Source organism: Pseudorca crassidens, chromosome 9 (assembly GCF_039906515.1).
Source record: "Pseudorca crassidens isolate mPseCra1 chromosome 9, mPseCra1.hap1, whole genome shotgun sequence".
Classification (NCBI taxonomy): Eukaryota; Metazoa; Chordata; class Mammalia; order Artiodactyla; family Delphinidae; genus Pseudorca; species Pseudorca crassidens.
This window is the reverse complement of record NC_090304.1, coordinates 16,462,666-16,488,041: the sequence shown is the minus strand read 5'-3', so window position 1 is coordinate 16,488,041 and position 25,376 is coordinate 16,462,666. Positions and strand designations below refer to the sequence as shown.

Here is a 25,376-nt window from a genome sequence, read left to right as displayed (position 1 = left end):
CAGAAGGTGACAGTGTGCCGAAATATGGAATGGTTAGTTTTTATGGACTGGGTACTTTCATAGACTAACAAGTGGGAGGATTATTCCAACTATTTTGGGGGAGGGGGGATTTCCGGGAATTGGGACATTGCCTACTCTTTGGCCTTTTATGGTCAACCTCGGGACTGTCATGGCACCTGTGGGTGTGTCATTTAGCATGCTCATGTGTTACAGTGAGTGTATAATGAGGCTCAAAGTCTACCGGAAGTTGAATCTTCCACCATCTTAGGCCTAATAGGTTTTAACCAGTTTCTGTTGTATCCTCAACAGCTAATGGTTGTGCTCTGCCCCCTTCCCTCCTTTCTCACTTTCAGGACTTACATTTAAGTCTTTAATCCATTCTGAGTTTATATGGTGTGGGAAAGTAGTCCAGTTTGATTCTTTTGCATATTGCTCTATGGGGCTCAGCAGTGTGCTCCTCTCTGGTCATCAGAACGATATGCTCTAGGGGTGCCCCCTATGTGTACACCCTTCTGTTGTGGTGGGCTTGACTACTGCGGGCTCTTGGTAGGTGAGGCTGGCCCCTATCCTGACTGACTGCAAGGCAATGCCTCCAGCAGTGGCTGTGGGCTTGCTGGAGCATGGGGTAGTCTTCCCTTGAGGCTGTCTGCATGGTCCAGGGGTTATTGGGGCCACTTCTGCTGCTGAAGTGTGGGGGCAGGTGCCTGGTGCTAATAGACTAGATGGAGGGTGACAAAAGGACACTTGCCAGCAGCAGTGTTATTAGGGACGAATGAGCTCCCCAAAATGCTGCCACCAATGTCTCTTTTTCCAGGGGGGAGTTCCAGTTGCCTCTTTCCTCTCCTGGAGACTCTCCAAGATGAGCCAGTGGGTCTGACCCAGGCTCTTTTCAAACTACTGATTCTGTGCTGGGACTTGGGGCATGTGAGATTTTGTGCACACTCTTAAGAGCAGAGTCTTGTGTTTCCTACAGCTCCCTGGCTCTCCCAAACATAAGCCCTGCTGGTTTTCAAAGCCAGATGTTCTGGAGGCTCATTTTCCTGGTGCAGGAGGTGCACGACCTTCGGGCTGGGGAGCCCAGTGTGGTGCTTGGGCCCCCTGCTTCACGGAGAGGACCTCAATGATTGTGATATTTTTCCCATTTGTGGGTTGCCCACCCAGGTGTGTGGGTCCTGACTATACTGCATCTCCATTCTTCCTACCTGTCTCATTGTGGTTCCTTCTTGATATCTTCAGTTGTGAAAAATCTTTTCTGCTAATATTCAGGCCATTCAAATAGATAGTTGCTCTGTAAGTAGTTGTAATTTTGGTGTGTCCTTGCTAAGAGGTGTGTACAGGGTCTTCCTACGCCACCATCTTGGCTACCTCTTCACAGTTTTTTTACTAAAAAAAAAAAGTATGTGTGTTGTATACATCATATAGCTTTATTACACAGAAAAAGAAATGGAAGAATGCACTCCAAATTGCAGCTGCATTAGTGGGAATAGGAAATGAGGTGGGATGGTTTTTATATACTTCTGTGAGCTTTTGAAGCTAAAAAAATAAAATACTAAAACTGTATTTTTTCAATCATTTGTTTCAAAATGATTGGTTTAGTTTTATATGTTTACAGAAGGTTGCATGAAATGTGAGCATTAAGTTCTCTTATAAAGTAGGTGATAGAGTAGAAAAGAGCACTGGATTTTTAGTGCAGACAACCTGGTTCTAGAAACAGGCCTACTGCACCAGAGTGGTTCTTAGGCAAGAAGTTCACCTCAAAGAGTTTGCTTCCTTGTTGAAAAAATAAGAGTGCTAACATGATGTTTGAATGGATAATGTATGTGAAGTCACTTTGAAAACGTTAATGCAATATTGAAGCATATAAACGTTAATGCTCATGTCATGGTAATACTGTTTGTTAAAGAAATTAAATTTTTACTTTTTGGAAACCTCCCAATTTCTAATGTCAGAGGTTTGTTTGTCATGGCACTATTTCTTTTTAACCTAGAACTGAACACCTCAACTGGACTTAAAGGAGAAATTAAGTGCAATATTTTGAACTGCATTTAAACGAAGATGAGATAGAAGACAGAACTGTTATAAATATGTAAGTTTTATTATACGGACAAATGAAGGATTCAGCTCTGTTGTACTGTATTCTTTTTTTTTTTTTTGCGGTACGCGGGCCTCTCACTGTTGTGGCCTCTCCCGTTACGGAGCACAGGTTCCGGACACGCAGGCTCAGCGGCCATGGCTCACGGGCCCAGCCGCTCTGCGGCATGTGGGATCCTCCCGGACCGGGGCACGAACCCGTGTCCCCTGCATCGGCAGGTGGACTCTCAACCACTGCGCCACCAGGGAAGCCCTGTTGTAATGTATTCTTAAAAATTCCTAGCTTCTATGTAATTCTCTAATTATGGAATTTTGTTTCATTATATTGAACTACTCCTGATTTCACCATGAAAATCTGACCTGGAACTCAATTTACAGAAATACTGCAAATGAATTTACAATTAAATGGGAATATTGGTATATTAATATGATACAATTTGGTTGATTCCCATTTTTTCCATATTAAAGATTATTCTGAACTCTAAATCTTTTAAATAAATGAGACTGAAATCCAATGTGGTTACGTCTGAGTATGTTATCTGTGTAACAACCAAATATTTCTAGAGACTGTTCTATTCTCCCTTAAGCATTTTTTTAAATGTTGCCTTCTCTGATCTAGTTATTGAGAAATTATTTAATAATCACAGTTTTTTCCATGCATTTCTTTTTTTATTTTAATTTTATTGGAGTATAGTTGATTTACAATGTTGTGTTCGTTTCAGGTGTACAGCAAAGTGATTCAGTTATATATATACATATATTCATTCTTTTTATAGATTCTTTTCTCATATAGGTTATCACAGAATATTGAGTAGAGTTCCCGGTGCTATACAGTAGGTCCTTATTGGTTATCTGTCTTATACATAGTAGTGTGTGTGTTCAACCCAAGCCCCTGATTTATTCCCCCGCCATGTTTCCCCTTTGGTAACCATAAGTTTGTTCTCTATATCTATAAGTCCGTTTCTGTTCTGTAAATAAGTTCATTTGTATCTTCATTTTTTAAATTAGATTCCACACATGAGTGATATCATATATTTGTCTTTCTCTGACTTACTTCACTTAGTATGATAACCTCTAGATCCATCCATGTTGCTGCAGATAACATTATTTCATTCTTTTTTATGGCTGAGTAGTATTCCATTGTATATATGTACCACATCTTTTTTACCCATTCCTCTGATGATGGACATTTAGGTTGCTTCCATGTCTTCGCTATTGTAAATAGTGCTACAATGAACATTGGGGTGTGTATATCCTTTCAGATTATGGTTTTCTCAACCACAGCTTTTAAATTGAGATCCCAATTCTACTACTTAGTTTCTCTGTGTCTATAGGAAAATTATGTAAATGTTTTAAGCCTCACTTTCCTCATCTGTAAAATGGGGATAAAAGTAGTACCAGCCTCTCTGAACACAATATCTCTGTGCCAATCACTGCTTAAGTAGTACTGCCGCATTTTACAGACGTAGAATTTGAATGCTTAGTAGCTAAATCCACCCAAGATCATACAGCTAATAAGAGGTAGAAGTAGGATCTTGTACCAGATTTCCCTGACACCAAGCCCAAAGTTTTATAGTTTTGCTCCCTCTTCGGAGAGTTTTTAATGGTTTCATATGTTTCTACCAATCTCTGGGAACCGTGGTCTATATTAAATTTTAGCACAGAATACTGCTGAATAGGAGTAGACCACCATAGGTTCCTGTATGTATTAGTGTTTTTAGTGGTTCATAAATTTTTTCCAGGGGCAAAGGATTGTTGTTCATTTCCAAAAGTGTGTAATTGTCTGAACCAGAAAGGGCTTAACTCTGTCATGTACCACTTCACTCTGTGAAGCCTCTTTTTTTTAACTTTTAATCAATAGAATAATTAATATTCCTAAAAGGAAGTTGAGGTGATCAGAATAAATGTGTACATTTTTAATAAAAATTATTCCTGTTAATTGCATGGGTAGTGCGCAGATTTTATAGAAAAAGAACAGATATCAAAATGAGGTGGTTTCCATCTTCAATATTCCTTGAGTTAAAATAACATACTTAATATGAACTCTAACAGAAATGGAAAGTATATTTCTATGGTACCTGTCTTTATTTATTAAGAAAAATCCAAAATCAACAATTATTTTTTAATGCCTGTTTAATTTTATGTCAGATGCTATGGTAGGTGCTAGAGACACATATGTGTATTCTTCAAAACCATTAACAGGTATTGTTGCTCTTTCCTCTCCTCTCCTCCACTCCACTCTTTGCCAAATTAATTTCTGCTTATCCTTAGATCCAGTTTAAATGCTACTTCCTTAGAAAGGCCTTTCAGGGCAGTCTCCTCTCCCCACCTATCCTCTTTCCTTAAGCCCTGTTCTTTTCTTCTTTGTACTTATTACAATTTTTACCATATAATTAGTTGGATATTTGCTTAATGTCTGTCTCTCCTGCTAAACTGTTCTCCTTCATTCATCATTCATCCATTCAATGGGAATTTATTGAATACCTACTAAGTGTCAAGCACTCTTAGGTGCACATCTGAGGTGAAGAGAACAGGGATGGACAATAAAAGATCACTGTCCTCATGAACTTAACATGCTATTGGGAAGATGAACAAAAATTAATCAAAGAATTTGAAAACATTAAGTGTTATAAGGAAAACAAATTAGGGTAAAAGGATAAGTAGTGACAGGGCAAAGGAGACAGGCTATTTGGTCTATTTATGTAGGTCAGTCAGTGAAAATCACAAGTGGTGAGCAAAAGTCTAAATGATGTAAAGGACTGAGTCTTGGGAAATAGAAGGTAAGAGGTTCCAGGGAGAGGGAACAAGAAGTGAAACTACTTTGAGATTGAAATGAACTTGACTTATCTGAGAAACTGCAAAAAGTGTGGCTGGAATCAAGTGAACATAGGAGAGGGTGGTTGATACTGCTGGAAAGGTCAGGGTGGTTAAGCTGGTGTTGGAGGATTTTGTTAACGTGATGTGAAGTCTGTGAAGGGATTTGAGCGAAAGAAATATCGAATTTTCTTAAAAAAAATTCTAGTTGCTTCATGGAGAACAAACGCCAACACAGGCTTCGGGGGACGAGTTAGGAGGCTATTGCCATATTCCAGGTAAGGAATACTTGTCATTTGGATTAGGTTGGTAGGAGCAGAAGTGGGGGAAGTGGCCTGTCAAGGTATATTTTGGAGGTAGAATGAAAAAGACTTGCTTAAGAATTGGATACCGGAATGCAATGGAAAGGCAAAAAATCAAATCAAGGTTGACCCCTAGATTTTGGGCTTTCAGAAGTGGGTATATAGTGGTGCCTTTAACAGGGGAAGGGAGGGGTGTGTGTATGGTTGGAGTAGAGTTATGCTTTGAATGTTAAATTTGAGGTGTTTATTTTTATTGTACATCTGAGTGGAGATGTTGGGTAGGCAGGTGGAGATGTGTGTGTGTGTGTGTGTGTGTGTGTGTGTGTGTGTGTATACACACTCTGGTCTGGCTAGAGACATTTGGAAATTATCCGCTTACAGTTGATATTTAAAAACAAGGGACTATGGTAGTTCCCTGGTGGTATAGTGGTTAGGATTCGGTGCTTTCACTGCCACGGCCCAGGTTCAATCCTTGGTCATGGAACTGAGATCCTGCAAGCTGCGTGGTGTGGCCAAGATCAAACAAACAAAAACAAACCAACAAGCAAAAAAGCAAGGGACTAGATAAAATGTAGAGAAGTGAAGAGAGCTGGGGTCTGAGCCCAAGGGCGTTGCAAGATTTAGGGGTCATCAAGAGCAAGGACCAGCAAAGGACTCTGGGAAGGAGCAGCTGGTGAGGAAAACAGTGGCCACCCACTGCTGAATGATAAAATAGGATGAGGATTAAGAATTGACCATTTTTTCACTATTGTATACCTAGTACTGAGTTCAGTTACTGGTACATAATTAGAGCAGAATAATATATATATTTTTGGCTGTGCTGGGAGGCTTGCAGGATCTTAGTTCCCTGACCAGGGATTGAACCCGGGCCCTCGGCAGTGAAAGCGCAGAGTCCTAACCACTGGACCGCCAGGGAATTCCCAGAATAGTGTTTGTTGAATGAATGAATCTTTACTTCTACTTATCTGTTGGATATTTGAGTGTCTCCAAGTTCCAGGTACTATTCTAGGTCCTATGGATTCACAGCATAGTGTTCCCAATAATCATAAATTGTAGTGTGAGCTATATATGCATACAGTACATACATACAAATGCAACAAAATATGTATTTTTAGTTTATGTAACTCTTTTCCCCTCCTTCCATCCTATTCTAAGAAGAATGGGATTGAATATCTGGAGGGACCTTTTTTGGTGAGCAATGATGAATTGGGATATATAAATTTGGGGCTGTACTGTAGGCAAAGGTTTTGACAAGAGAGAGAGGATGAAGGAGAGGGAGAGGAGTGGTGAGACTTCAGTTGAATTGGACAGGCAGCCCCAGCCAAAGATATCAAATTCAATTAAAACAAAATATGGTGCCAGCTCAACTCACATGGCTGAATTCTGCTGGACAACTGACAGTTTATGAAGAACATTAATTAATCCTATAAGAGGGAGTGGAGAAATAATATATAATCCTGTAAGAGGTTATATCTAATTAATCCTATAAGAGGAGGAGAGAGGGGGTTGGGCAGGGAGAGATAAGGCTCTTAAAGTAAATATTATAAAATTATGACTTTAGCTTCACGATGTGTTGAAATGTTGACCCTTAGAATTATTACCCTTAAGTCTCTGCCTTTTAAGAAACTCTCAAGTCTTGAATCAGCAGCCCCTACTGGCTAAGAAAAAATATTAGGTATCTTATATGATTCCCAAATCCCTGCCAGAAAAAGAAAGAAAAACTCTTGATGGGAGGATGAGGGAATACGTGTGAAGCACTATATGGCATTACACAATTTCTTAAATTTACCTTGTGGTCCTACTTCTCTGGAACTTTGCTGAGGTGGTTTTCATATCTGTACTTGGACTGTGCACTTTTGTACCGTCTCACCACTCCCCCGCGCCCCCCCACCAAAAAAAAAAAGAAATACAAAAGGAAAGTAAAAGAAAAATCTCTATAGTCCTTTAAGTCCAGTTAAAACATGGAGCCCTTCCCCCATCTAACTGTTCATCAAGCTGTATTCCCATAATGCATCTTTCATTCATTTTATAGCTCTTATGCCATTGCGTATTATAGTCATTTGACGCCATGAAGTTATTTGCCTTGAACTCCAAGACATTGGGAACTATGTTATTTAATGCTCCGCGCGGGAGGGACGCCTGGCATTTAGAAGGCCCTCCGTAAGGCTGTATAACCGGAGCGAAGGTGTGTCGTGGGGACGGCACAGAAACAGGAGATGCAAACCTATATTCGGAAAAGCTTACGGGAACAACGACAGCACATTTAACAAAGATGTGAAAATAAAACCATGGCTCCACTTCTTTCTACAATCTTCTCATTCACTACCGGTGTCTCTGACCCCATTCCCTCCTCAAACCCAAGCTCAAACCAGACTGGGTCTGATTGGCCAATCGGAGCACAACCTTCGGTAATCGCGAGGCCTTCTCCAGCCAATGAGAGACCTGAGCGATTTGGCGGCGGTGAGACTTGCAACCCTCTGGCTGAATCCTGGGGGCGTGGGGACACGTTGGGCGGGACTGAAGTTTGATTGGCAGCTGAGCGATCCGCCTCCTTAGAACGGAAACGCTGCTCGGTGAGAGCAAGGAGGGGTCGTGGGCGGGGCAGTGAAACTAGGGTCAGCCAATGACCGACGCACTACAGGCAGAGAGAAAGATAGATCACCAATGGCGGCACGGATGTGGTGCCATGGGCGGGGTTTAGGCCCAAAGCTGTGTAGGAGCAGCGCCTATTACGGTAGTCCTCATCTTCACGGCCGGCGCCTCTTCCTGCATTCATTCGTTTGTTTTTTCCATTCACGAAGGTAGTGAGGCCTGGTTGAAAGCCATGGAGAGCGCTCTGCCTGCCGCCGGCTTCCTATACTGGGTGGGCGCGGGCACCGTGGCCTACCTGGCTCTGCGCATCTCGTGCTCGCTCTTCACGGCCCTTCGGGTCTGGGGTTTGGGTCACGAGCCGGGGGTCGGACCGGGGCTCGGTGAATGGGCAGGTGAGTCGAATCGAGGGCCGCCGGCCCCCTCGCTCCTGCTGCGGCTCGCGCGGCTCCCGGCCGGGCCTGGTACGCGCTGACCACTTCTGGGCCCAGCGCTTGGCCTTCCCGTCCCCAGCTCCCCTCTCCTCCATTCTGAGATTCCTGCGTCCCGCATACCCGCCTGTCCCCTAAGCCATTTTCTGGCTTGCTTAGACTTCTAGAGTTTTTAAATACTAAATACATTGCTGGCTTAAGTCAGCGAATCTAAAGGGCCAGTTGGTGGGCGCGGGAGAAATCTGGCCTGAACTCCCTGGGGCTTGTGTCCTTTAAGCCGTTCCGGGTTCACGGAGTTAGTCGCCTTGCTGCTTGCTTCCTTAGTCGCACTCTACGCACCTTGGCTCGCCCCTTATGAGTGTTTTTAAAACAAAGTCTTTGGCTTGAATACTGGCCCTGTGCTTAGGATGAAAAGTATTCTGTTGCCTTTTGGGAGGCGAGGGTGGAGGAAGAGGACATAGAATTTCAGAAGACTTTCTGCTCTTTGGAACCTTGGATTCGGCCTAGTTCAGGTAATTTACAAAAAAAATTGGTAAACTGTTCTGGAGTCCTAATGAGTAGCAAGAATTATTGCTTCTGCAAAACGGTACTCTTCATGTAGAAATCGGAAATACTTTCGGCAGAAGGACATTTGCAGGAAAAAGTATTCCCAGAAAGAGTGAGCTAAACAAACAGGTCTTGTTCCATCTAGTCGGGGGATTTTGAGGATGGAGGAGAAAGGTCGGATTGGAGAAGTTGGGAAACATCTGAGGAAAGTTTTGCGCTTATTGTTTTTCTTTTTCTGCCTTTTTTGTTGATTTTCTTTCCTTATTTTTTGTTTCTTTTAGCTTTTTTTTTAAACCGAGTGATATGCCGTTCTCCGATGTGATTATTCATTCTGCTGTTTTATAATTGAATGTACACTTCACAAAGCATTTTATTGAATTTTGGAGTGGTTAGGGGTTGCTTTCAGACTAGGCTCAAATAAGGTACACAAATAATGTCACTCCATGTTCTGAACTTTATTCACTCAAAAACATTTCAACAACTTAGTAGGAAAAACATAATAAATTAACATTTTGGGACAGCAACAAAAGGAGAAAACATCTCAAGTAGGAATGAATATGTGAAGCAGCTATTAACATAATACATATTTTAAAAAGTCACTTAATTGTCTTTTGATCGTTGAAAAAGCAAGTGAAGTGCTCAGCTTGATTATAATCAAGATTGTAATTTTACGGTTGATAAGCCCAAATTCTTGGTTGTCAGGTTTGGAAAACTTGCTTTTTGACTTTGTTTTTTCTTAAATGAAGGCTTTATTTATTTAGGCTGTGTTGGGTCTTCGTTGCTTTGCGTGGGCTTTCTCTGGTTGTGGTGAGCGGGGCTACTCTTCGTTGCGGTGCGCAGTCTTCTCATTGCTGGGGCTTCTCTTGTTGCGGAGCACGGGCTCCAGGTGTGCGGGCTTCAGTAGTTGTGGCACGTGGGCTTAGCTGCTCCGACGCATGTGGAATCTTCCTGGACCAGGGCTTGAACCCATGTCCTCTGCATTGGCAGGCGGATTCTTAGCCACTGCGCCACCAGGGAAGTCCGCTTGTTGACTTTTGAACAAGACTCTAGTGCTTTAGGAAATCATATATCAAGATGAATAAGTTTTGTAATTTGTAAGCAAAGACTTATGGTAATAACTTTTTTTTTAACCATCTAAAATTGACCATAGTGGCTAATAACTCAAAGGGACCAAGTCATCTGTATATGAATCCATAGTAAAAAACCAAGTGATATGACATTGTCATTTCATAAGTATTATTTATATTGAAAAGATTTGGCCCCAGAGGAAGGATGTTTGATAAATTAAGGGCAATGTTTAAAAGATTTGGAAATGAAATTTGAACTAGAACACTGGGATATAACAGAGAGGATCATAGTATCATAAAGTGAAATGTTGTCCAGTTCACTTGTTGGGAAAACTGTCTTTTTTAAGTATTTAAGTAGAAGAAATAATGAAGTTGTTATTTTTAACATTACTTACATGTGGGGGCCTGGATCTTAAAAGAAAATACGTCTTCCTTTTTCTCTCCAAATTCAGGGAATCTTTGAAAAACAAAGAAAAACTGAAATAATTTGAAAAACAAACAAGCAGAGATGACACTTGAATAATTAGGGTTAAATTGTGATTAAAAATAGGTAATTTGTTCAACCAATTATTAATGTAATCAGGCAAGGGCTCTTGTGCCTGTGGTGCTGAAAGCCAAACTCTGACAGTAAGTGTTTGCAACAAAGTAAGGGTTTATTTGCAGGACACCAAGCAGGGGAGTGGGAGACAAGCCTCAGATCCACTTCAACTTGGTCTTTGAGTTTAAGGTTCTGTTTTTTCTTTTTCTTTTTTTTTTTTTTCCCCACGGGAAAGAACAGAGAGGCTGGGGTTAATCATCATAGGGACATTTCTGTGACATTTCCTAATCATAGTTTTGGGAGTGAGGGTGTCTCTGGTTTATGATTCCCAGGCCAGGTGGTCCGTGGCTCAGGGGCCTGTGAGCTCATCTTGTAGTGGAGAAACAACCTGAGTTTATACGTTAATGATGTCATTGACAACAGCAGTTTTAGTACATTAATGATGTTATATGGACAGTGGCAGTTTCAGTCATCTGACTCTGGTTGATTAGTGTTCAGTTAGCACAGGATTGAGGTCAGAGGGGACCAGAGAAGGAATAAAGTTTTGGGTAAAGAGATTAATCATAAACTCAATAAGGGAACTTGGTTTTAGGGCACCTTGGTGTCATTAGGGAGGCATTGCCTAAGTTTTTAATACTGATGTTTATTTAACATCTTCCTTTCCATAACCAATTATTTTAAGTATTACATAACAATATGAGTTGAGTTGGTAGTACATTTTTATACTTGTCATTCTTAAGTCTCTGTATGTGAGTATGTTTAATTTCTCCCCCTCAGATTTTAGAATCTGAGAGGCAGGGACTGTGGGTCCTCATTTTTGTCTTTTCCCACATTAACTGGCATATTGATCAGATATAAGCTCTTCTAGACGTTTAAAAAAAAAAAAAAAAAAACCTTGGAAAATCCCCGAAATACAGTTGTGCTTTGCAATCTGTAAAAATATTCCATACCACAGATTTCTTAGTCTAGTAGGTTTTTAAGACCATCCATTACACGGCCCATCCTCTAATTTATCTCCTTCATCTTCTAATCAAGAGCTGGGTCATTCCTTCCCTAGTTCTCTCCAGTAACAGTCCCACTCAAGTGAATTACGGTGATTTCACTAGGTCCCTAGCAGGTGGATTTAGCCAATTTAGGAGGTGAGGCTCTCTTGCCTGCCATTGTCATGTGATACTTTCTGTATCTTTTCCAAGAACAAAGAGATCCTGTGAAAGTGGAGCTTCAAGTTGTTTGAAGGTCACTGTAGCAAGTAATGAAAAGAAGATTGCTAACAGAAGTGGTCAGTTTGTGCTAAGAAGTGAATAGTCCTTGCTGTGGAGCAACAGAGAATGTAATCTGTAGAATTTGGTTTGAGCGTAGACACATTTTGCATTTATTTGAGCAAGTTTCCATCATTGGAGTTTATCTGAAATGATTGATATAGAAATAAAGTGGGGACTTCCTTGGTGGCGTAGTGGTTAAGAATCCGCCTGCCAATGCAGGGGACACGGGTTCAAGCCCTGGTCCGGGAAGATCCCACATGCCACAGAACAACTAAGCCCGTACGCCACAACTGCTGAGCCTGTGCTCTAGAGCCCGTGAGCCACAACTACTGAGCCCACGTGCTGCAACTACTGAAGCCGGCACGCTTAGAGCCCCTGCTCTGCAACAAAGAGAAGCCGCCGCAATGAGAAGCCCATGCACCACAAGGAAGAGTAGCCCCCGCTCGCTGCAACTAGAGAAAGCCCGTGCACAGCAACAAAGACCCAACACAGCCAGATAAATAAATAATCTTCAAAAAAAATAAAAAAATAAAAAATAAAGTGGAGGTGATAGGTGCAACTCTGAGCTCTTAGTTTCTAAAGGAGAGGATATAGCTCCAGGCAGCAAAGAATGAAGGATCCACTAATCAGTTAATGAGTTAGATTTTTAAAATAGCTTTATTGAGATATAACTCATAGACCATACAGTTTACCCATTTTAAAGTGTACAAGTCAAGGTTTTTATTATATTCATAGGGTTGCGCAACCATCATTATAACCTAATTTTAGAACATTTTCATCTTCCTAAAAGAAACCCTGTACCTATTAGCTGTCACTCCCTCATTCCCACCCCCTCTTTCTGTCAATATACATTTCCCTATTCTGGATATTTCATGTAAATGGAATGAGATAATGTGAAGTTTTTGATGGCTGGCTTCTTTGATTTAGCACAGTGTTTTCAAGGTTCCTTCATGTTGTGGCATGTTTCAGTGGCTTCATTTTTTTTTTTGGGTACGCAGGCCTCTCACTGTTGTGGCCTCTCCCGTTGCGGAGCACAGGCTCCGGATGCACAGGCCCAATGGCCATGGCTCACGGGCCCAGCCGCTCTGCGGCATGTGGGATCTTCCTGGACCGGGGCACGAACCCGTGTCCCCTGCATCGGCAGGTGGACTCTCAACCACTGCGCCACCAGGGAAGCCCTTTTTTTTTTTTTTTAAATTGCTGATTAATATTCCATTCTGCGGGGAAGGAAATCCAAAAAGGAGGGAATATATGTATATGTATAGCGGATTCACTTTTCTATACAACAGAAAGTAACACATTATAAAGCAAACTATACTCCAATAAAAATTAATTTAAAAAAAAGGAAAACTAAAGAAATCCAAATAAACTATGAAGTTTAACAACAACAACAAAAAATAGTCCATTCTGTGGAGTGAGTTAGATTTTGCAAAGGGTCTTCTTCTCTGCATTTTGCCCTCTGCACATCTGCACTGTCAGATCCCTGAGATTTTCCAAAGTGATGGAACTCATTTGGCTTTGTAGTATTGCAGGGTTTTCCTAATTCAGTAGACAATGAGGACTTAAAAAGGGTATGGGAGGGCTTCCCTGGTGGCGCAGTGGTTGAGAGTCCGCCTGCCGATGCAGGGGACATGGGTTCGTGCCCCGGTCTGGGAAGATCCCACATGCCGCGGAGCGGCTAGGCCCGTGAGCCATGGCTGCTGAGCCTGCGCATCCGGAGCCTGTGCTCCGCACGGGAGAGGCCACAACAGTGAGAGGCCCGTGTACTGCAAAAAAAAAAGGGGTATGGGGTGGTGGGGTTCTTCTGTGGAAAAGCCATTCATCAAAGCTGGCTCTGCTTAGCCAAGCTCCAAGAATCAGATTCTCAAAATCAGGTGTGGTGTGTAATTTCTGTTTTTACATTGGACAGCTATGCAGGATTGGTCTAGTTACCTCAAACTGTTGAAGGCTACTTGAGTGACCAGGGCCCACTGACAGTGGGTCCCTTTCTTTAACTAAGTTTTGAGGTACCACATGATTATGTATGTACATATGTATGTATGAAATGTTATTTAACTTGGCAAGTCCAGAAGAAATATTACTATCACTTATTGAATGCTTGAAGTGTTCTAGGCACTTCATATAGATTATCATTAATTTCTCTTTGAGTTGTGCTCCAAAATCCCCAGTGTACAGAGAAGGAAACAGGGGCTTAGGTAAATGACTTCGTCTGTGGTTTCATAGCTGGTGAGTTACAGGATCAGGATGCAAAGCCAAGTTGTCCTTTATGCAACATCTACATGCTGTGTGTGGTGGGGATTGGCTTACAGACTACATGGATACTTGGGGTGGATTCCTTTATACCTTAGGAACTTTACTGCTTTTTGATTTAAGGCACACTTTCAAATCTGGACATGCTTGGTAATTCTGGAACCATTGCAGGATAAGTAGCACATTTTGGAATCAAGTACCTTGGGATTTTCTTCAGATTTGTAACCATGAATCTTTTTTTTTTTTTGTAACCATGAATCTTGTTGCATGGGAACACATTGGAAAGGCGCTCAAGGTGCTTAACAAAGCGAAGGGTTTGACTGTCATCAATATGGCTGGACCGGACCTTGAATGCTGTTTTCTGTTTATCAGTCTGGCGTTCTCAAATGGATTTAGTGAATCTCCGGAGGTCCAGCTTGGTTAGTGTAATATGCTCCTTGTTGACATTCTGGTAGACCTGTTCTTGCTGGTGAGTTTGTTTTTGATGTTGATCGCAGTGTTTTTTTAAAAAGTTGTTTTTTTTGTTTGGTTGTTCTGTTTTTTTAAAGCAGCCAGGTGGTGGAGGGCAGAGAAACAGATGAACTTAGTCATAAAAGTTCTTGAAGATATTTATTAATTCTTCACTTCATCTCTGAAAAGGGAGTCCATAGGCCTAAATGGAACAGTCTCCAGATTGGAGTTAGCAGCGGCAACCTTAAAGCACTAGGGCTAGAGCTGTGTAAGAGGAAACAGATGCAACTGGAGGATCGGCCCTAAAAGCATGCCCTGGTCTTATTTGGAGGAAAAACCAAAGAGGATGGTTTCCTGGAATTAGTAATTCAGCCTCTGTACTCTGAGCTGTTTCCTCCAACCTCACACCAGCCTCCATTGTCTCCTGCTTCCTTTTTTTTTTTTTTTTTTTTCTGTTCTTCGTCTTCCTTTCTGTGCAATAATAATTTTCCTATTTAAGGATCAAACCTGAGACTCGGAGACTCAAATCTAGACTTGGATTCTAGCTCCTCTACTTTAAACTAGAGTGTAACATTGAGTAAGGTAGTAGACATCTGTGAGCCTCACTTTCCTCATCTACAGAATGGGGATAATACTGGCATCTGTTTTCATAGGATTGTTGTGAAGGGTAAATGAGAATACTTATTCTGTGTAAAACAGGTGGTGCAGTGCCTAGTACATAAATGCTTAATAACTTATTAGTAATATTATTAGCCTTTGTAGCATTATATACTAATCACTTGAGCTAATTGACAAGATAAGGCTTAGTAAGAAAAGGTTAATAGCTGGCTGGCTGCATCTTCAGCAAACTGAGATTACCTTTGCTACTCTCACTCAAGTGAGAGTATTGAGCTTCAAAACTAATTTTCTGTTTGTTTTTGTTGGTTGAGGATGATTTCTTTCAGTTTCAGAAAAAAATTATTGAAAGATTTGGTTAGTGAGAATACATTGGTAAGTGGGTTTGAATAGATCAATTCCATTGCCTTTAAAGCCATTTGTAGATAAGGATAAGTTAAAAGAAATTTAATAGTGTGTCGTAGTTCGTTTGGGCTGCTATAACAAAAATACTATAGGCTAGGTGGCTTAAACAACAAACATTTCTCACAGTTCTGGAGGCTGGGAAGTCAGATCAAGGTGCTGGCAGATTCGGTCTCCGATGAGGAACTGCATCCTAGTTTATAGATAGCTGTCTTCTTGTTCTGTCTTCACATGACAAGGGGCCAGGGAGCTCTCTGGGGTGTCTTATAAGGGCACTGATGCCATTTGTTAGGGCTCCACCCTCATGACCCAGTCACCTCCCAAAACCATTATATTGAGGGGGTTAGGATTTCAACATATACATTTTTGTTTCTAGCATATGAATTCAGTCTGTAGCACAGATCCTTTATTCCATTTCTCTCCTGCTCATCTTTCCTGAACATAAAAATATTAAAATATAGCAATTTATATCTCTGCCTTCTGGGATAGATTACGATTAAGGCTAGGAGGCAGGGAGGGTGAAGCCTTCACCATCTTGGTGGAGAGTGTGATCCAACACTGTTCATTTGTCCACCCACCGTCCACATCCTCCTGAGGCTGGCCATGGACCTTGTAACAGACCAGTGGGACGGCAAACAGGAATCAGAAACAAACTGCCCTGTTAAGTGGTGGAAAGCAGACACACTTGGTTCTATGGGAGCTTGTGAAAGAAGGTCAGAGTGATGACTGAGCTGAGATCTGAAGGGAAGTGAAGAGTAGCAGACAGAGCAGAGGGACCAGCAGGTGCTAGGCTCCTGAGGTGGGAAAGAGCAGGGTCCCCTTAAAACAAGGCCTGAGCACTTGGAGCCAAGGAAGGGTAGGCATGATGTAAGATGGGAGTGGAGAGGGGCTCAGGGGCAGTGAGCAGGGCTGTTTAAGAACATGGAAGACAATTGTGGGGATTTTAAGCAGAAGGGTAATGCTGAGTTGCAACTTTATTTTTTTAAGTAAATTTATTTATTTATTTTTGGCTGCGTTGGGTTTTCGTTGCTGCAAGTGGGCTTTCTCTAGTTGTGGAGAGAGGGTTCTACTCTTCATTGTGGTGTGTGGGCTTCTCATTTTGGTGGCTTCTCTGGTGGAGCTCGGGCTCTGGGTGCTCAGGCTTCAGTAGTTGTGGCACTCGGGTTCAGTAGCTGTGGCTTGCGGGCTCTAGAGCACAGGCTCAGTAGTTGTGGTGCACAGGCTTAGTTGCTCCGCGTCACGTGGGATCTTCCTGGACCAGGGCTCGAACTTGTGTCACCTGCAGGCGGATTCTTAACCACTGCACCACCAGGGAAGCCCTGAGTTGCAACTTTAAACAGAAGTTTTTGCTTCTATGATCTTTCTGAAGCTGTTGCATTGTCACAGAGATAGAGAAGAGCAGGTTATTCAGATAATCTCAGTTAAAATTGCCTTTAAAAAATGTAAATTCGTACTTTATAGTAAGGGAGGCCATTTTTGTGCACTTTCTGGTTATCATCTTTCAAAGACTATTTCTCCCTGGGGGAAAATCTAATCACTGTGGTATGGGAAGTTCTACTCTTGACCAGGGACTGGATGATAACATTGAATGAACCCTGAAACTGGGTTATTGCTTTCTCGAGGTCACTCCATAGAACTGTGGTGTGATAGTTGAGGAGCCTGCCACACATCCGAATGCTTTGTTTTCTTATTCATTTTGTCTGGTGAAAAAACGTGTTTGTTGAGGAGCCTGCCACACATCCGAATGCTTTGTTTTCTTATTCATTTTGTCTGGTGAAAAAACGTGTTTGCCTGGTCTCTAACTGGCAATTCCAGGGAGACTATCCAGTTTCTGAAAAGTTATCCTTACCACTGTTAAGTGAAGTTATTTCTACTTAAATGATCTAGTCATTGGGGGAAGGGAGGAAAGACTAGAAAACTAAAGATTTTGAACAATTACTGCTTCTCAGGAGTATGACATTGGGGAACAGTAGCGCTAACGGGAAGATTGGCTTTAGGGTCAGTACAGCAGGTCTGAGCTTTGCTACTTGCTAAGAAGTTTGACCTTGGACAAAGATTGCTAACCTCTGAGCATAACGTTCTTCATCTAGTAAATAGGGCTGTTACTTTTCAGGGTTATTATGACAGTGAAATGAGATGTAAATGAGGTTCTCATGTAACATCTTGTGTGTTTTTATGGATGCCAAGTAACATATATTTAAGACATCTTTATTTGTATACATTGCTCTTATTTGATGAAAAGGGATTGTTGAAACCAAGAAATAATGTAGTTCACTCAGCAGATAAACTATTGGAAATCTGAAGCTGTGAATAGATTGATTAGGAGGTGATTCACAGTACTCCAGGAGAATTGCTTCCTTTGTGAAAAGATTTACTAAGTGGTTCCTTGAAATATGGTCCCCATTAGTGAACCTGAGATACGATGGACTTAGAAAAATCTGGTTCTGTGCAACTTTTCAACTACATTGTAAAAACCTTGGGTCATTTTCAGCTCTTCTTCTCTCACCCACATACAGTCTATTAGGAAATCTTACTGACTTTAACTTCAAAATATCCAGTATCCAGTTCCTTCTACCACTCTGGTGTAAGCCATCCAAATCTCTTGCCTCGATTATTATAACAGCCTCCTGTCATTCTGATTCCACCTTGGCTCCCCTATAATCAGTTCTTACAGAGCAGCCAGTGATCCTTGAAAAGCTCTAGTCAGATCATGTGATCCTTTGCTCAGATCCCTCCAGTGTCTTCTCATCCTGTTTATTTATTTATTTTTTAAATTAATTTTTATTGGAGTATGGTTGCTTTACAATGTTGTGTTTCTACTGTACAGCAAAATGAATCAGCTATACGTATACATATATCCCTCTGTTTTGGATTTCCTTCCCATTTAGGTCACCATAGTGCATTAAGTAGAGTTCCCTGTGCTATATAGTATGTTCTCATTAGTTGTCTATTTTATACATAGTATCAATAGTGTATATACCTCAATTCCAGTCTCCCATCTCATCCTGTTTAGATGAAAACCCCAGATTCTTCCTATGGTTGACAAGGCTTTTGACCACCTGAATCCTGCCTTCTTTTACCTCTGATCTCCTCTCTGCCCATGTCTTGCCCTCCCTCCTAGCCACATTCCCCTTCTTCCTTGAACATGCTTGGCATTGCTGCCTTGGCCTTTGGTTATTCCCTCTTCCTGAATGCTCTTCCCCAGATATGCATGTGGCTGAGTCTTCTTCCTTCCTTCCAGTCTTTGCTCAAATATCATCTTCTCACTGAAACCTTCCCTCCTACCTTTAAACTTACAGACTGATCTCTTCCACCCTTCTGATCCCCGTTCCCCTGCTCTACTTGTGCTCTTTGTCATAGCACTTGTCACCATCTCCCATACTGTATACTTTGCTCATTTATGACATTTCTTGTTTGTCTACCTCTGTTAGAATGGAAGCACCATGAAGACAAAGATCTGTCTCTCTAGTTCACTTATGTATCTCAAGTGCCTAGGACAGAGCCTGCACAGAATAGGTGCTAATACATAGTTGTTGAATGAATGAAAATATTCAGGTATTCCAGTGTTTTTGAGGGATAATGTATTTTTTGTGGGGAATTATCTTCTCTTTCTATATTCTCTTATTAGTTGTAAATCTAAGAAATATTAGTGGTCTCCCCACCTCTAAAAATGAAATTATTTAGTCTAAAAACAAAATATAGACTATAACCTCAGGAAGAAGTTATCATAGTATAGACCCTGGAACTAGACTGCCCTGAATGTCTTTGTGTCCCAGAAGTGCCTGTACTTACCGCTTCTTTCTGCTTCTGTGTCCTTTTGCTTGTGCAGAGACATTCAGTAGTTTCAGTGTTGTTGAATGTTGATCTCTCTCTGCCTGGAGTGCTCTTTCTTGTTGTTCACTCTTCCTTACTCCTCCTGTTCATGAAATTCTACCTGCTTTTCAGAGTCCAGATTCTGAATGTTTATGTGCAGCTGCCCACATGGAAGCCATCATGTACTTTTGGAACTCTGATAGTGCTTGTTTTGTGCTTTTTTGTGGGCTTTTCCACACTTTACCTTTTTGGTTGTTTGTGTGTGTGTCTGTGCTTGCACGCATGACTGTTCTAAACTACAAGCCCCTCGAGAGTGCACAATAAATAATATGTAGTGAATGAATATATTTTCTTTGAATTATATTTTGATGGGGATGGGGTGTTTTGCTTTGCTTTTTGTATTCTTTTGGTTATGTTTTACAAAATAATTTGTACACCTTTTTTCCTCTTTGTTTTAAAATCTCAAGTGACACCTAAAAAGCTAGATTAAAATTAAACCCAGGCTGATTAGACAAAGACTGGTTATGGAATTATTGTAGCAGAGCTGGGATAACAGTTTTGAAAGTGTGAAATGCAGTGAGAGCAGAGATGTCCTTGTGTAGCATTGGTAATAAGCTAATCTTCCTTCATACATGTGTTAGGAAATTGCTGTAGGAAATCAACCACTTTGCCAGATTTAATAAACATTTCAATATTAATGGATTTTTTGTAATATATTTATTATCCTTCCCCAAGTCTTTGTAAAATTGTTACAAGTAGGCTTTCTTTTAGTAAGAAAGACTCTTCCAATGAAAGTTTCAGTAAAACCTTGCTAATTGGTAAGGCTGAGATGAATGAGTGAAAAAACTGAATTCTAGGATGTGTTGACCAAAATGTACTTTTGTTATTTTAAAGGCCCGAAAAAATGAACCCACGCTTTCTAGAGCCTTCAGTCTTTTTGGGGACATTGAACTGAATTTCCTGGAAAATCTCTTTGGTAGTAAAGGCATTGAATGGTCAATGTATATACTTAATAACTGCTAGAAGGTTAACCACAGAGCACTGAGTATATGCGTTGTTTGCTTCATGGAAGGAAATGAATAGTGCAGTTGGTTGATAATCTACAAAAGCTGAGTCAGCCATTTTGTGAGAAACTTGAGAAAATTAAAAAATCATTAGGAGGCAGAAGAGACTAATGATAGAATAACAAAACTGGAAGGGCTGTTGGTGACCTCTTCAGTTGAACTATTAGGGAAATAAGCTGGAAGAGGTAATGACTTGCTCAGGTTCATTCATCCGGTTAGAGATTGTTTAGGCAAGAGGGTCAGTGGCACAGAGCAGAAAATGGGGGTTGCATCGGTGCTCGGTTGATTAAAAGCAGTGGTAGGAGTGATGAGCAGCAGACTCTGACAGCAGAATAGAAGAGATTTGTCAGGGATGAATTAAGAGAGGAAAACTGGTGAGGAGGACAGGCGGAGGTGATGAGTGATAACAGTTAGGGTGCTGGCAGAACTGAGCTTCATCACATTTCCGCAGCTGGTATGGGGCGAGAAGCCTTCTCTGTACAGGAGCCTGAACTCTCGAAGAAATGACACACGTCTCTGTAGCCCCGAGGGTACCATTATTTCCTACTCTTGGTGCGCTCCTACATGGATGTTAAGACCGGGGGACTTTTTCACTGTGTATAGTGCTACAAGCCAAGTGGGTCGATCCGTTATCTCTTATCTATAGTCTTGGCTGTGCCTATAGCCCTAACTACAGATGAAGTTGATGACACTAAATTGCCAAGGAAATACTGTATAGTTTTTAGGATTGCTTCTCGGCCAGCAAAGGGTGCAGTATCCTTTAGAAGTTTAAATTCCAGTTTTAGAGTTCCCTTAACTTTCCTCGTATGTAGAAAACTCATTCTCCAAATTGGTTTTACTGTAATGCCGGCAGTACCTGCTCACCACCAAGCTCACTTCCAGTAGAAATATTGCCAAGCTTGCTTTAATGATTGCTGAAACTCCCATCTTGTCACATAAACAGACCTAATAAAGTAAGCAAGCTCCCCTAATCTTGCACATTCAGGCATAATATTGCTGTGGAACAGGGAGCAGCTGCTTATCTGTGTGTTCCAATACCTATCATTGCCTGTCATGAGAAAGGAGGGGATGATCTCTTTATAGATAATGTGAAAAAAACACAACAGGGGTTAGACAATGATGTTCACACATTCTGAATTAGAGGAGGCTGAATTAATGAAATTTTACCGTAATGATGACATCTTAATTTACAAATTGCTCTTGCAAGTATTCTCAAATGATTGCCATAACCACCCTGTAGTTATTACTTCCACATAATATTCCAGGACCAGAGGGAGCTGCAGGGAGTGGTATAGGGGTTACACAGCTAGTAAATGACACAAGAAATTGAATCTAGGTTTTCTGAGTCGGGGCTCCTGCCAAATTTCCTGCCGAAGCTCCTGATAAGGGTGATTTTAAGGCAGTCTGCTTGGTGTACCGCACTGGGTCTGGAAGTTAGTGGTGAGCAAGAAAGCTTTGGTCACTACCTTCTTTGTTCTAGTAGAGGACACAGATCATTACATAAGCGGCTCTGAAAAGTTTAGCAGGAGCCAGCTATGGGAACACCTCTTCAGGGTTTTAAAGGTTTCTGGAAGAAGTCACATTTAATCCAAGGTGTGGAAGAAAAGAGGTAGTAGGAAGATGATGGTGATGTTAATAATAGTAATAAGACAAAATGTTTGTTAAAAAGCTTACCATTTACCAGATACTCTTCTAAATGCCTCAGTGAGTTCATTTACTCCTCATGCACTCCATAGGTCCTATCCCCATTTGACTGAAAGAAGGCTAAGATAATAGAGAGATCAAGCAGTTTGTCTGAAGGCACATGGCTAGGAAGTGGAGGAGACCCTGGGATTGGAACTCCTGTGAACTCTGCAAACTATGTTGATGAATGAGAAATGGGCGGGTGAGGGGGTTGGAGAACAGGGGAGTTTTTCCAGCAGAGAGAAGACTTGCGTGAAGCCCTTGAGGAAAGTGAGAGCATTCAAGAACTTTGGGCAGACAGTCCTTGGGAGGAGAGAGGCAAGAGATAAGACTTAGAGAAATGGGCAGCGGGCCAGTCCTAAAGGGCCTTGAGGCTCCGTGAGGGTTTTATTTAGCCTCAGGGCAGTGGGAAGTCATTGAAAGATTTTAAGCAGTAGATGTCATGATCAAGTTTGTATTTGGACCACTTACTCTGGCATTTTGGAGAATGGATGTGGAGGGAGCCACCCAGGAGATGGGGGGACCAGCAGGAGACTGGTGGCGGTGGTAAGCCAGGCGCTGGGTGATGGTGGCTTGGATTAAGGTCGTGGGGGGCAGGGACTGAGCGGGGGAGTCAGACGAGAGACAGAGGTAGAAGTCCTGGGCCCTCGTCACAGGCAGGTTGTGCGGGTGAAGGAGGTGATAGAGGCTGACACTGGGCACCGACTGCGGAAACCCAAAGAGAAGGAGCAGGGTTTGGGAGGAAAGCAGTGATTCCCGTGTGGTTCTGGGTGGATGTCCGGCAGTCTTCCTGTAGATTAGAACTGGCCCAAGCCTGATGTTCTGAGTTCCTTACCAAAATCCTTTGGCTCAGCAGTCATTTATAGTTGTCAAAAATTATATGCTATATCTTACGATCTGTAGAAACTTTGGAGCCTCAACATGTAATATCTTAGGACAAGGAGAACATTATTTTTGAGCTGTTTGAGTGTATCCCATGTAGCACTTGGCTTAGTTTGGTAAATGTTTGTTATTTCCTTTTTAGGCGGAAAAGCAGGGAAACACAATCAGAAGACCTGAGTTCAGAGTCCACCTTCCTTTGACATTTATCGTCTGTGGAATTTTCAGTCAGCCTCTCTGTTTATTGCATCTATCAAATATGTCTAAAAATACCCACTCTGTATATCTTCAGAGATATTGAGTCTCTGAATCGTGTCTGGAAACACTGTACAAAGCATTACGCACAAACAGGACATGGGGCCTTTTTCCCCGTTCCATCTTCAGTTAGAAACCTAGAAATAGAATTGCCCCATGAGTTGATTGGAGCCTTTGTGTGAGGTTCAAATTGCTTCAGAGATTTATTTTGGGATCTGTTGCACATTTGTCACGATCAACACCTAAGTTTCTTTTGATGTGATTATCTAATATATGTCCATTTTAGAACGTACCTAAAACTTTTTTTTAAACAACTTTGTTGATGTAAGCTGGGTTTCTGAATTAAAAGTTAAACTAATTTAGCCACAAATTATGTTAATTTTAAATAAAATACTTCAACTTTATTTTTAACATATGCAGTGGCTATGGTTAGGTATAATGGATTAAGGATATAGTTAAGTTATTGGCAGTGAGGTGTCATTTCAACTCTGATGTAATTGGAAGACTCTCAAGTTTGACATAACTGTTTAAAGTTCCATTATTGTATTAGAAGCGTTATTGTAAGAGGTAATTAGAAGTTCCTGTCATTTCTCACTCAGTACCCTACTGTTTTTGTCTCAGGCTTAAAGATATTCAGAGTATTTTTTCTTTAGTTAAAGATTTTCTGTTCCAACCTTTATTTAAGCTAGATTCTTATGAATTATGACGCTGATGACATAATGGTGCTTTTTAGATCTCCAGAGCAAAAGTATCATCTTTGATATGAGGAAATAGTTTCCTGATGTACTTTGATTCTAATTTTTAAAAATATAACAAAGATTAGGACCATGTATAAACACCCAAATCTTCTAATAATACTTGCTTCAAAATACATTACTTCTTTGAAAATTGTGAATTACTTTTTTTTTTTTTGTCAGTGTGTTAATGTTTCTTCAAATGGAAACATTTACTTTTCTCTCCTTTTGCATTCCTATCTTTGGGTTCTCCCAGAAGCAGATACTGAGACAGGGACTCAAGTGCAATCAGTTTGTTTGGAAGGTGATCCCAAGAAATACCAGTAGGGAGGGAGACAGGGAAGGGAACACAGCCAATAAAGGGGCTATTATCAAGCCCTGTGATCACCTGTAGCTAGTGTAGAACTCAAGTTTCAGAGCTACTTCACCTGCAGGGCCTGGAAGCTCAAGTATTTTATATACCAATGGCCATTAGTCACTGGTTGAGGACTGTTGGTGGTGAGGAACATTAATTCGATAGTACTCATGTCCACTGTGCACTTGGGTGTTGCTGGCTTCAGCCACCAGATAAAGCCCTTGGGGCGAAGAGACACATTTGGAATGTGCTGTCCAATGGTGTGGTCAGGATGGATATGGACAGGGCACTACCGGTTTAGCTCTAATTTTCATCACCATATTTGCCCTTGCTTTCATTTTCTTTAAACAAAGCAACAAATAAAGACCAAGGAAAAGGTAGGAGGAATTATTTCCTGGAAATAATAAAAGAAATATAGTAGATTTGAAGCATAAGTTGATATATGTTATAATATTTCACTGTGGATGGGAGTTTTGCTACCTCTCAGGGTGGTTGATGGATTAGCCTTAGTTTTAAGTGTTTTTATACTTTTTATAAATACAGATGACTGACTAAATATTGAACAAACTTCATTAGGATTATATTTGCATTAAGGTATGAATTAATCTCTTCCTCTCCATAATTTAATTCTGATCTACTAAACAGGAGATGGTTGCCATGTGGTCAGTACAGAGTGAGTGCAGCATTTGAGGGAGTTGTGGCAGATGTGGTTGGTTGCTTGTTGACAGAATGCTGGATTTGTATAGGTATTGGACAACCATATACTTCAGAGGAGGAGGGCGCTCTCCTCAGATCCAGGGGCCCAATCGTAGTTTACACTTACTTTGATGATTCCTCTTTCCTTGCTAGAGATTGGTTTAGGAATGGGCATGTAGCACAGTTCTGGCCAATGAGATGTAAGAAATCTCCTGGAGCGAGGGCTTCTGAGAAGCTTTCCTCCCCTTTCAAAAGAGGCAGAAGGAAGGGTATTGGTCCATGAGGGTGTGTTGCCTGTAGCCGTCTTTGGGACCAGAGGGGACAAACTGAGGAAGGAACCAGCACACTGAGTGCTGCAGAGGAGAAAGATGGAAAGCATCTGGGTCTTTGATTCCGTCACTGAGCTGCTGAATTCACCCATTCTGGTGGTGCCTTACACTTCCTGTTGTTTTGAGATAATAAACCCCATTTTTCTTAAAGCTATTTCTGTTATTTCAGCTGAAAGCATCCTAACCTACAGATTCAGTAGAAAAGTAGGGA

At 41.3% G+C, this 25,376-nt stretch overlaps 1 protein-coding gene across 2 annotated transcripts in view; it reads left to right on the top strand.

Annotated features, from left to right (window-relative positions):
* The window catches only part of HSD17B12 (hydroxysteroid 17-beta dehydrogenase 12), a 189,510-nt gene that overhangs the window by 18,384 nt on the left and 145,750 nt on the right, over window positions 1-25,376 (top strand). The window contains exon 1 of one of the 2 annotated variants that reach the window (XM_067749339.1): window positions 7,890-8,191. The exons of the other annotated variant lie outside the window; for it this stretch is intronic. Within the exon in view, the coding sequence (XP_067605440.1) occupies window positions 8,032-8,191 (160 nt within the window). The 5' untranslated portion in view covers window positions 7,890-8,031. Of the gene's footprint in view, window positions 1-7,889; window positions 8,192-25,376 lie in introns of those variants that run through there. 2 annotated transcript variants of the gene reach the window in all.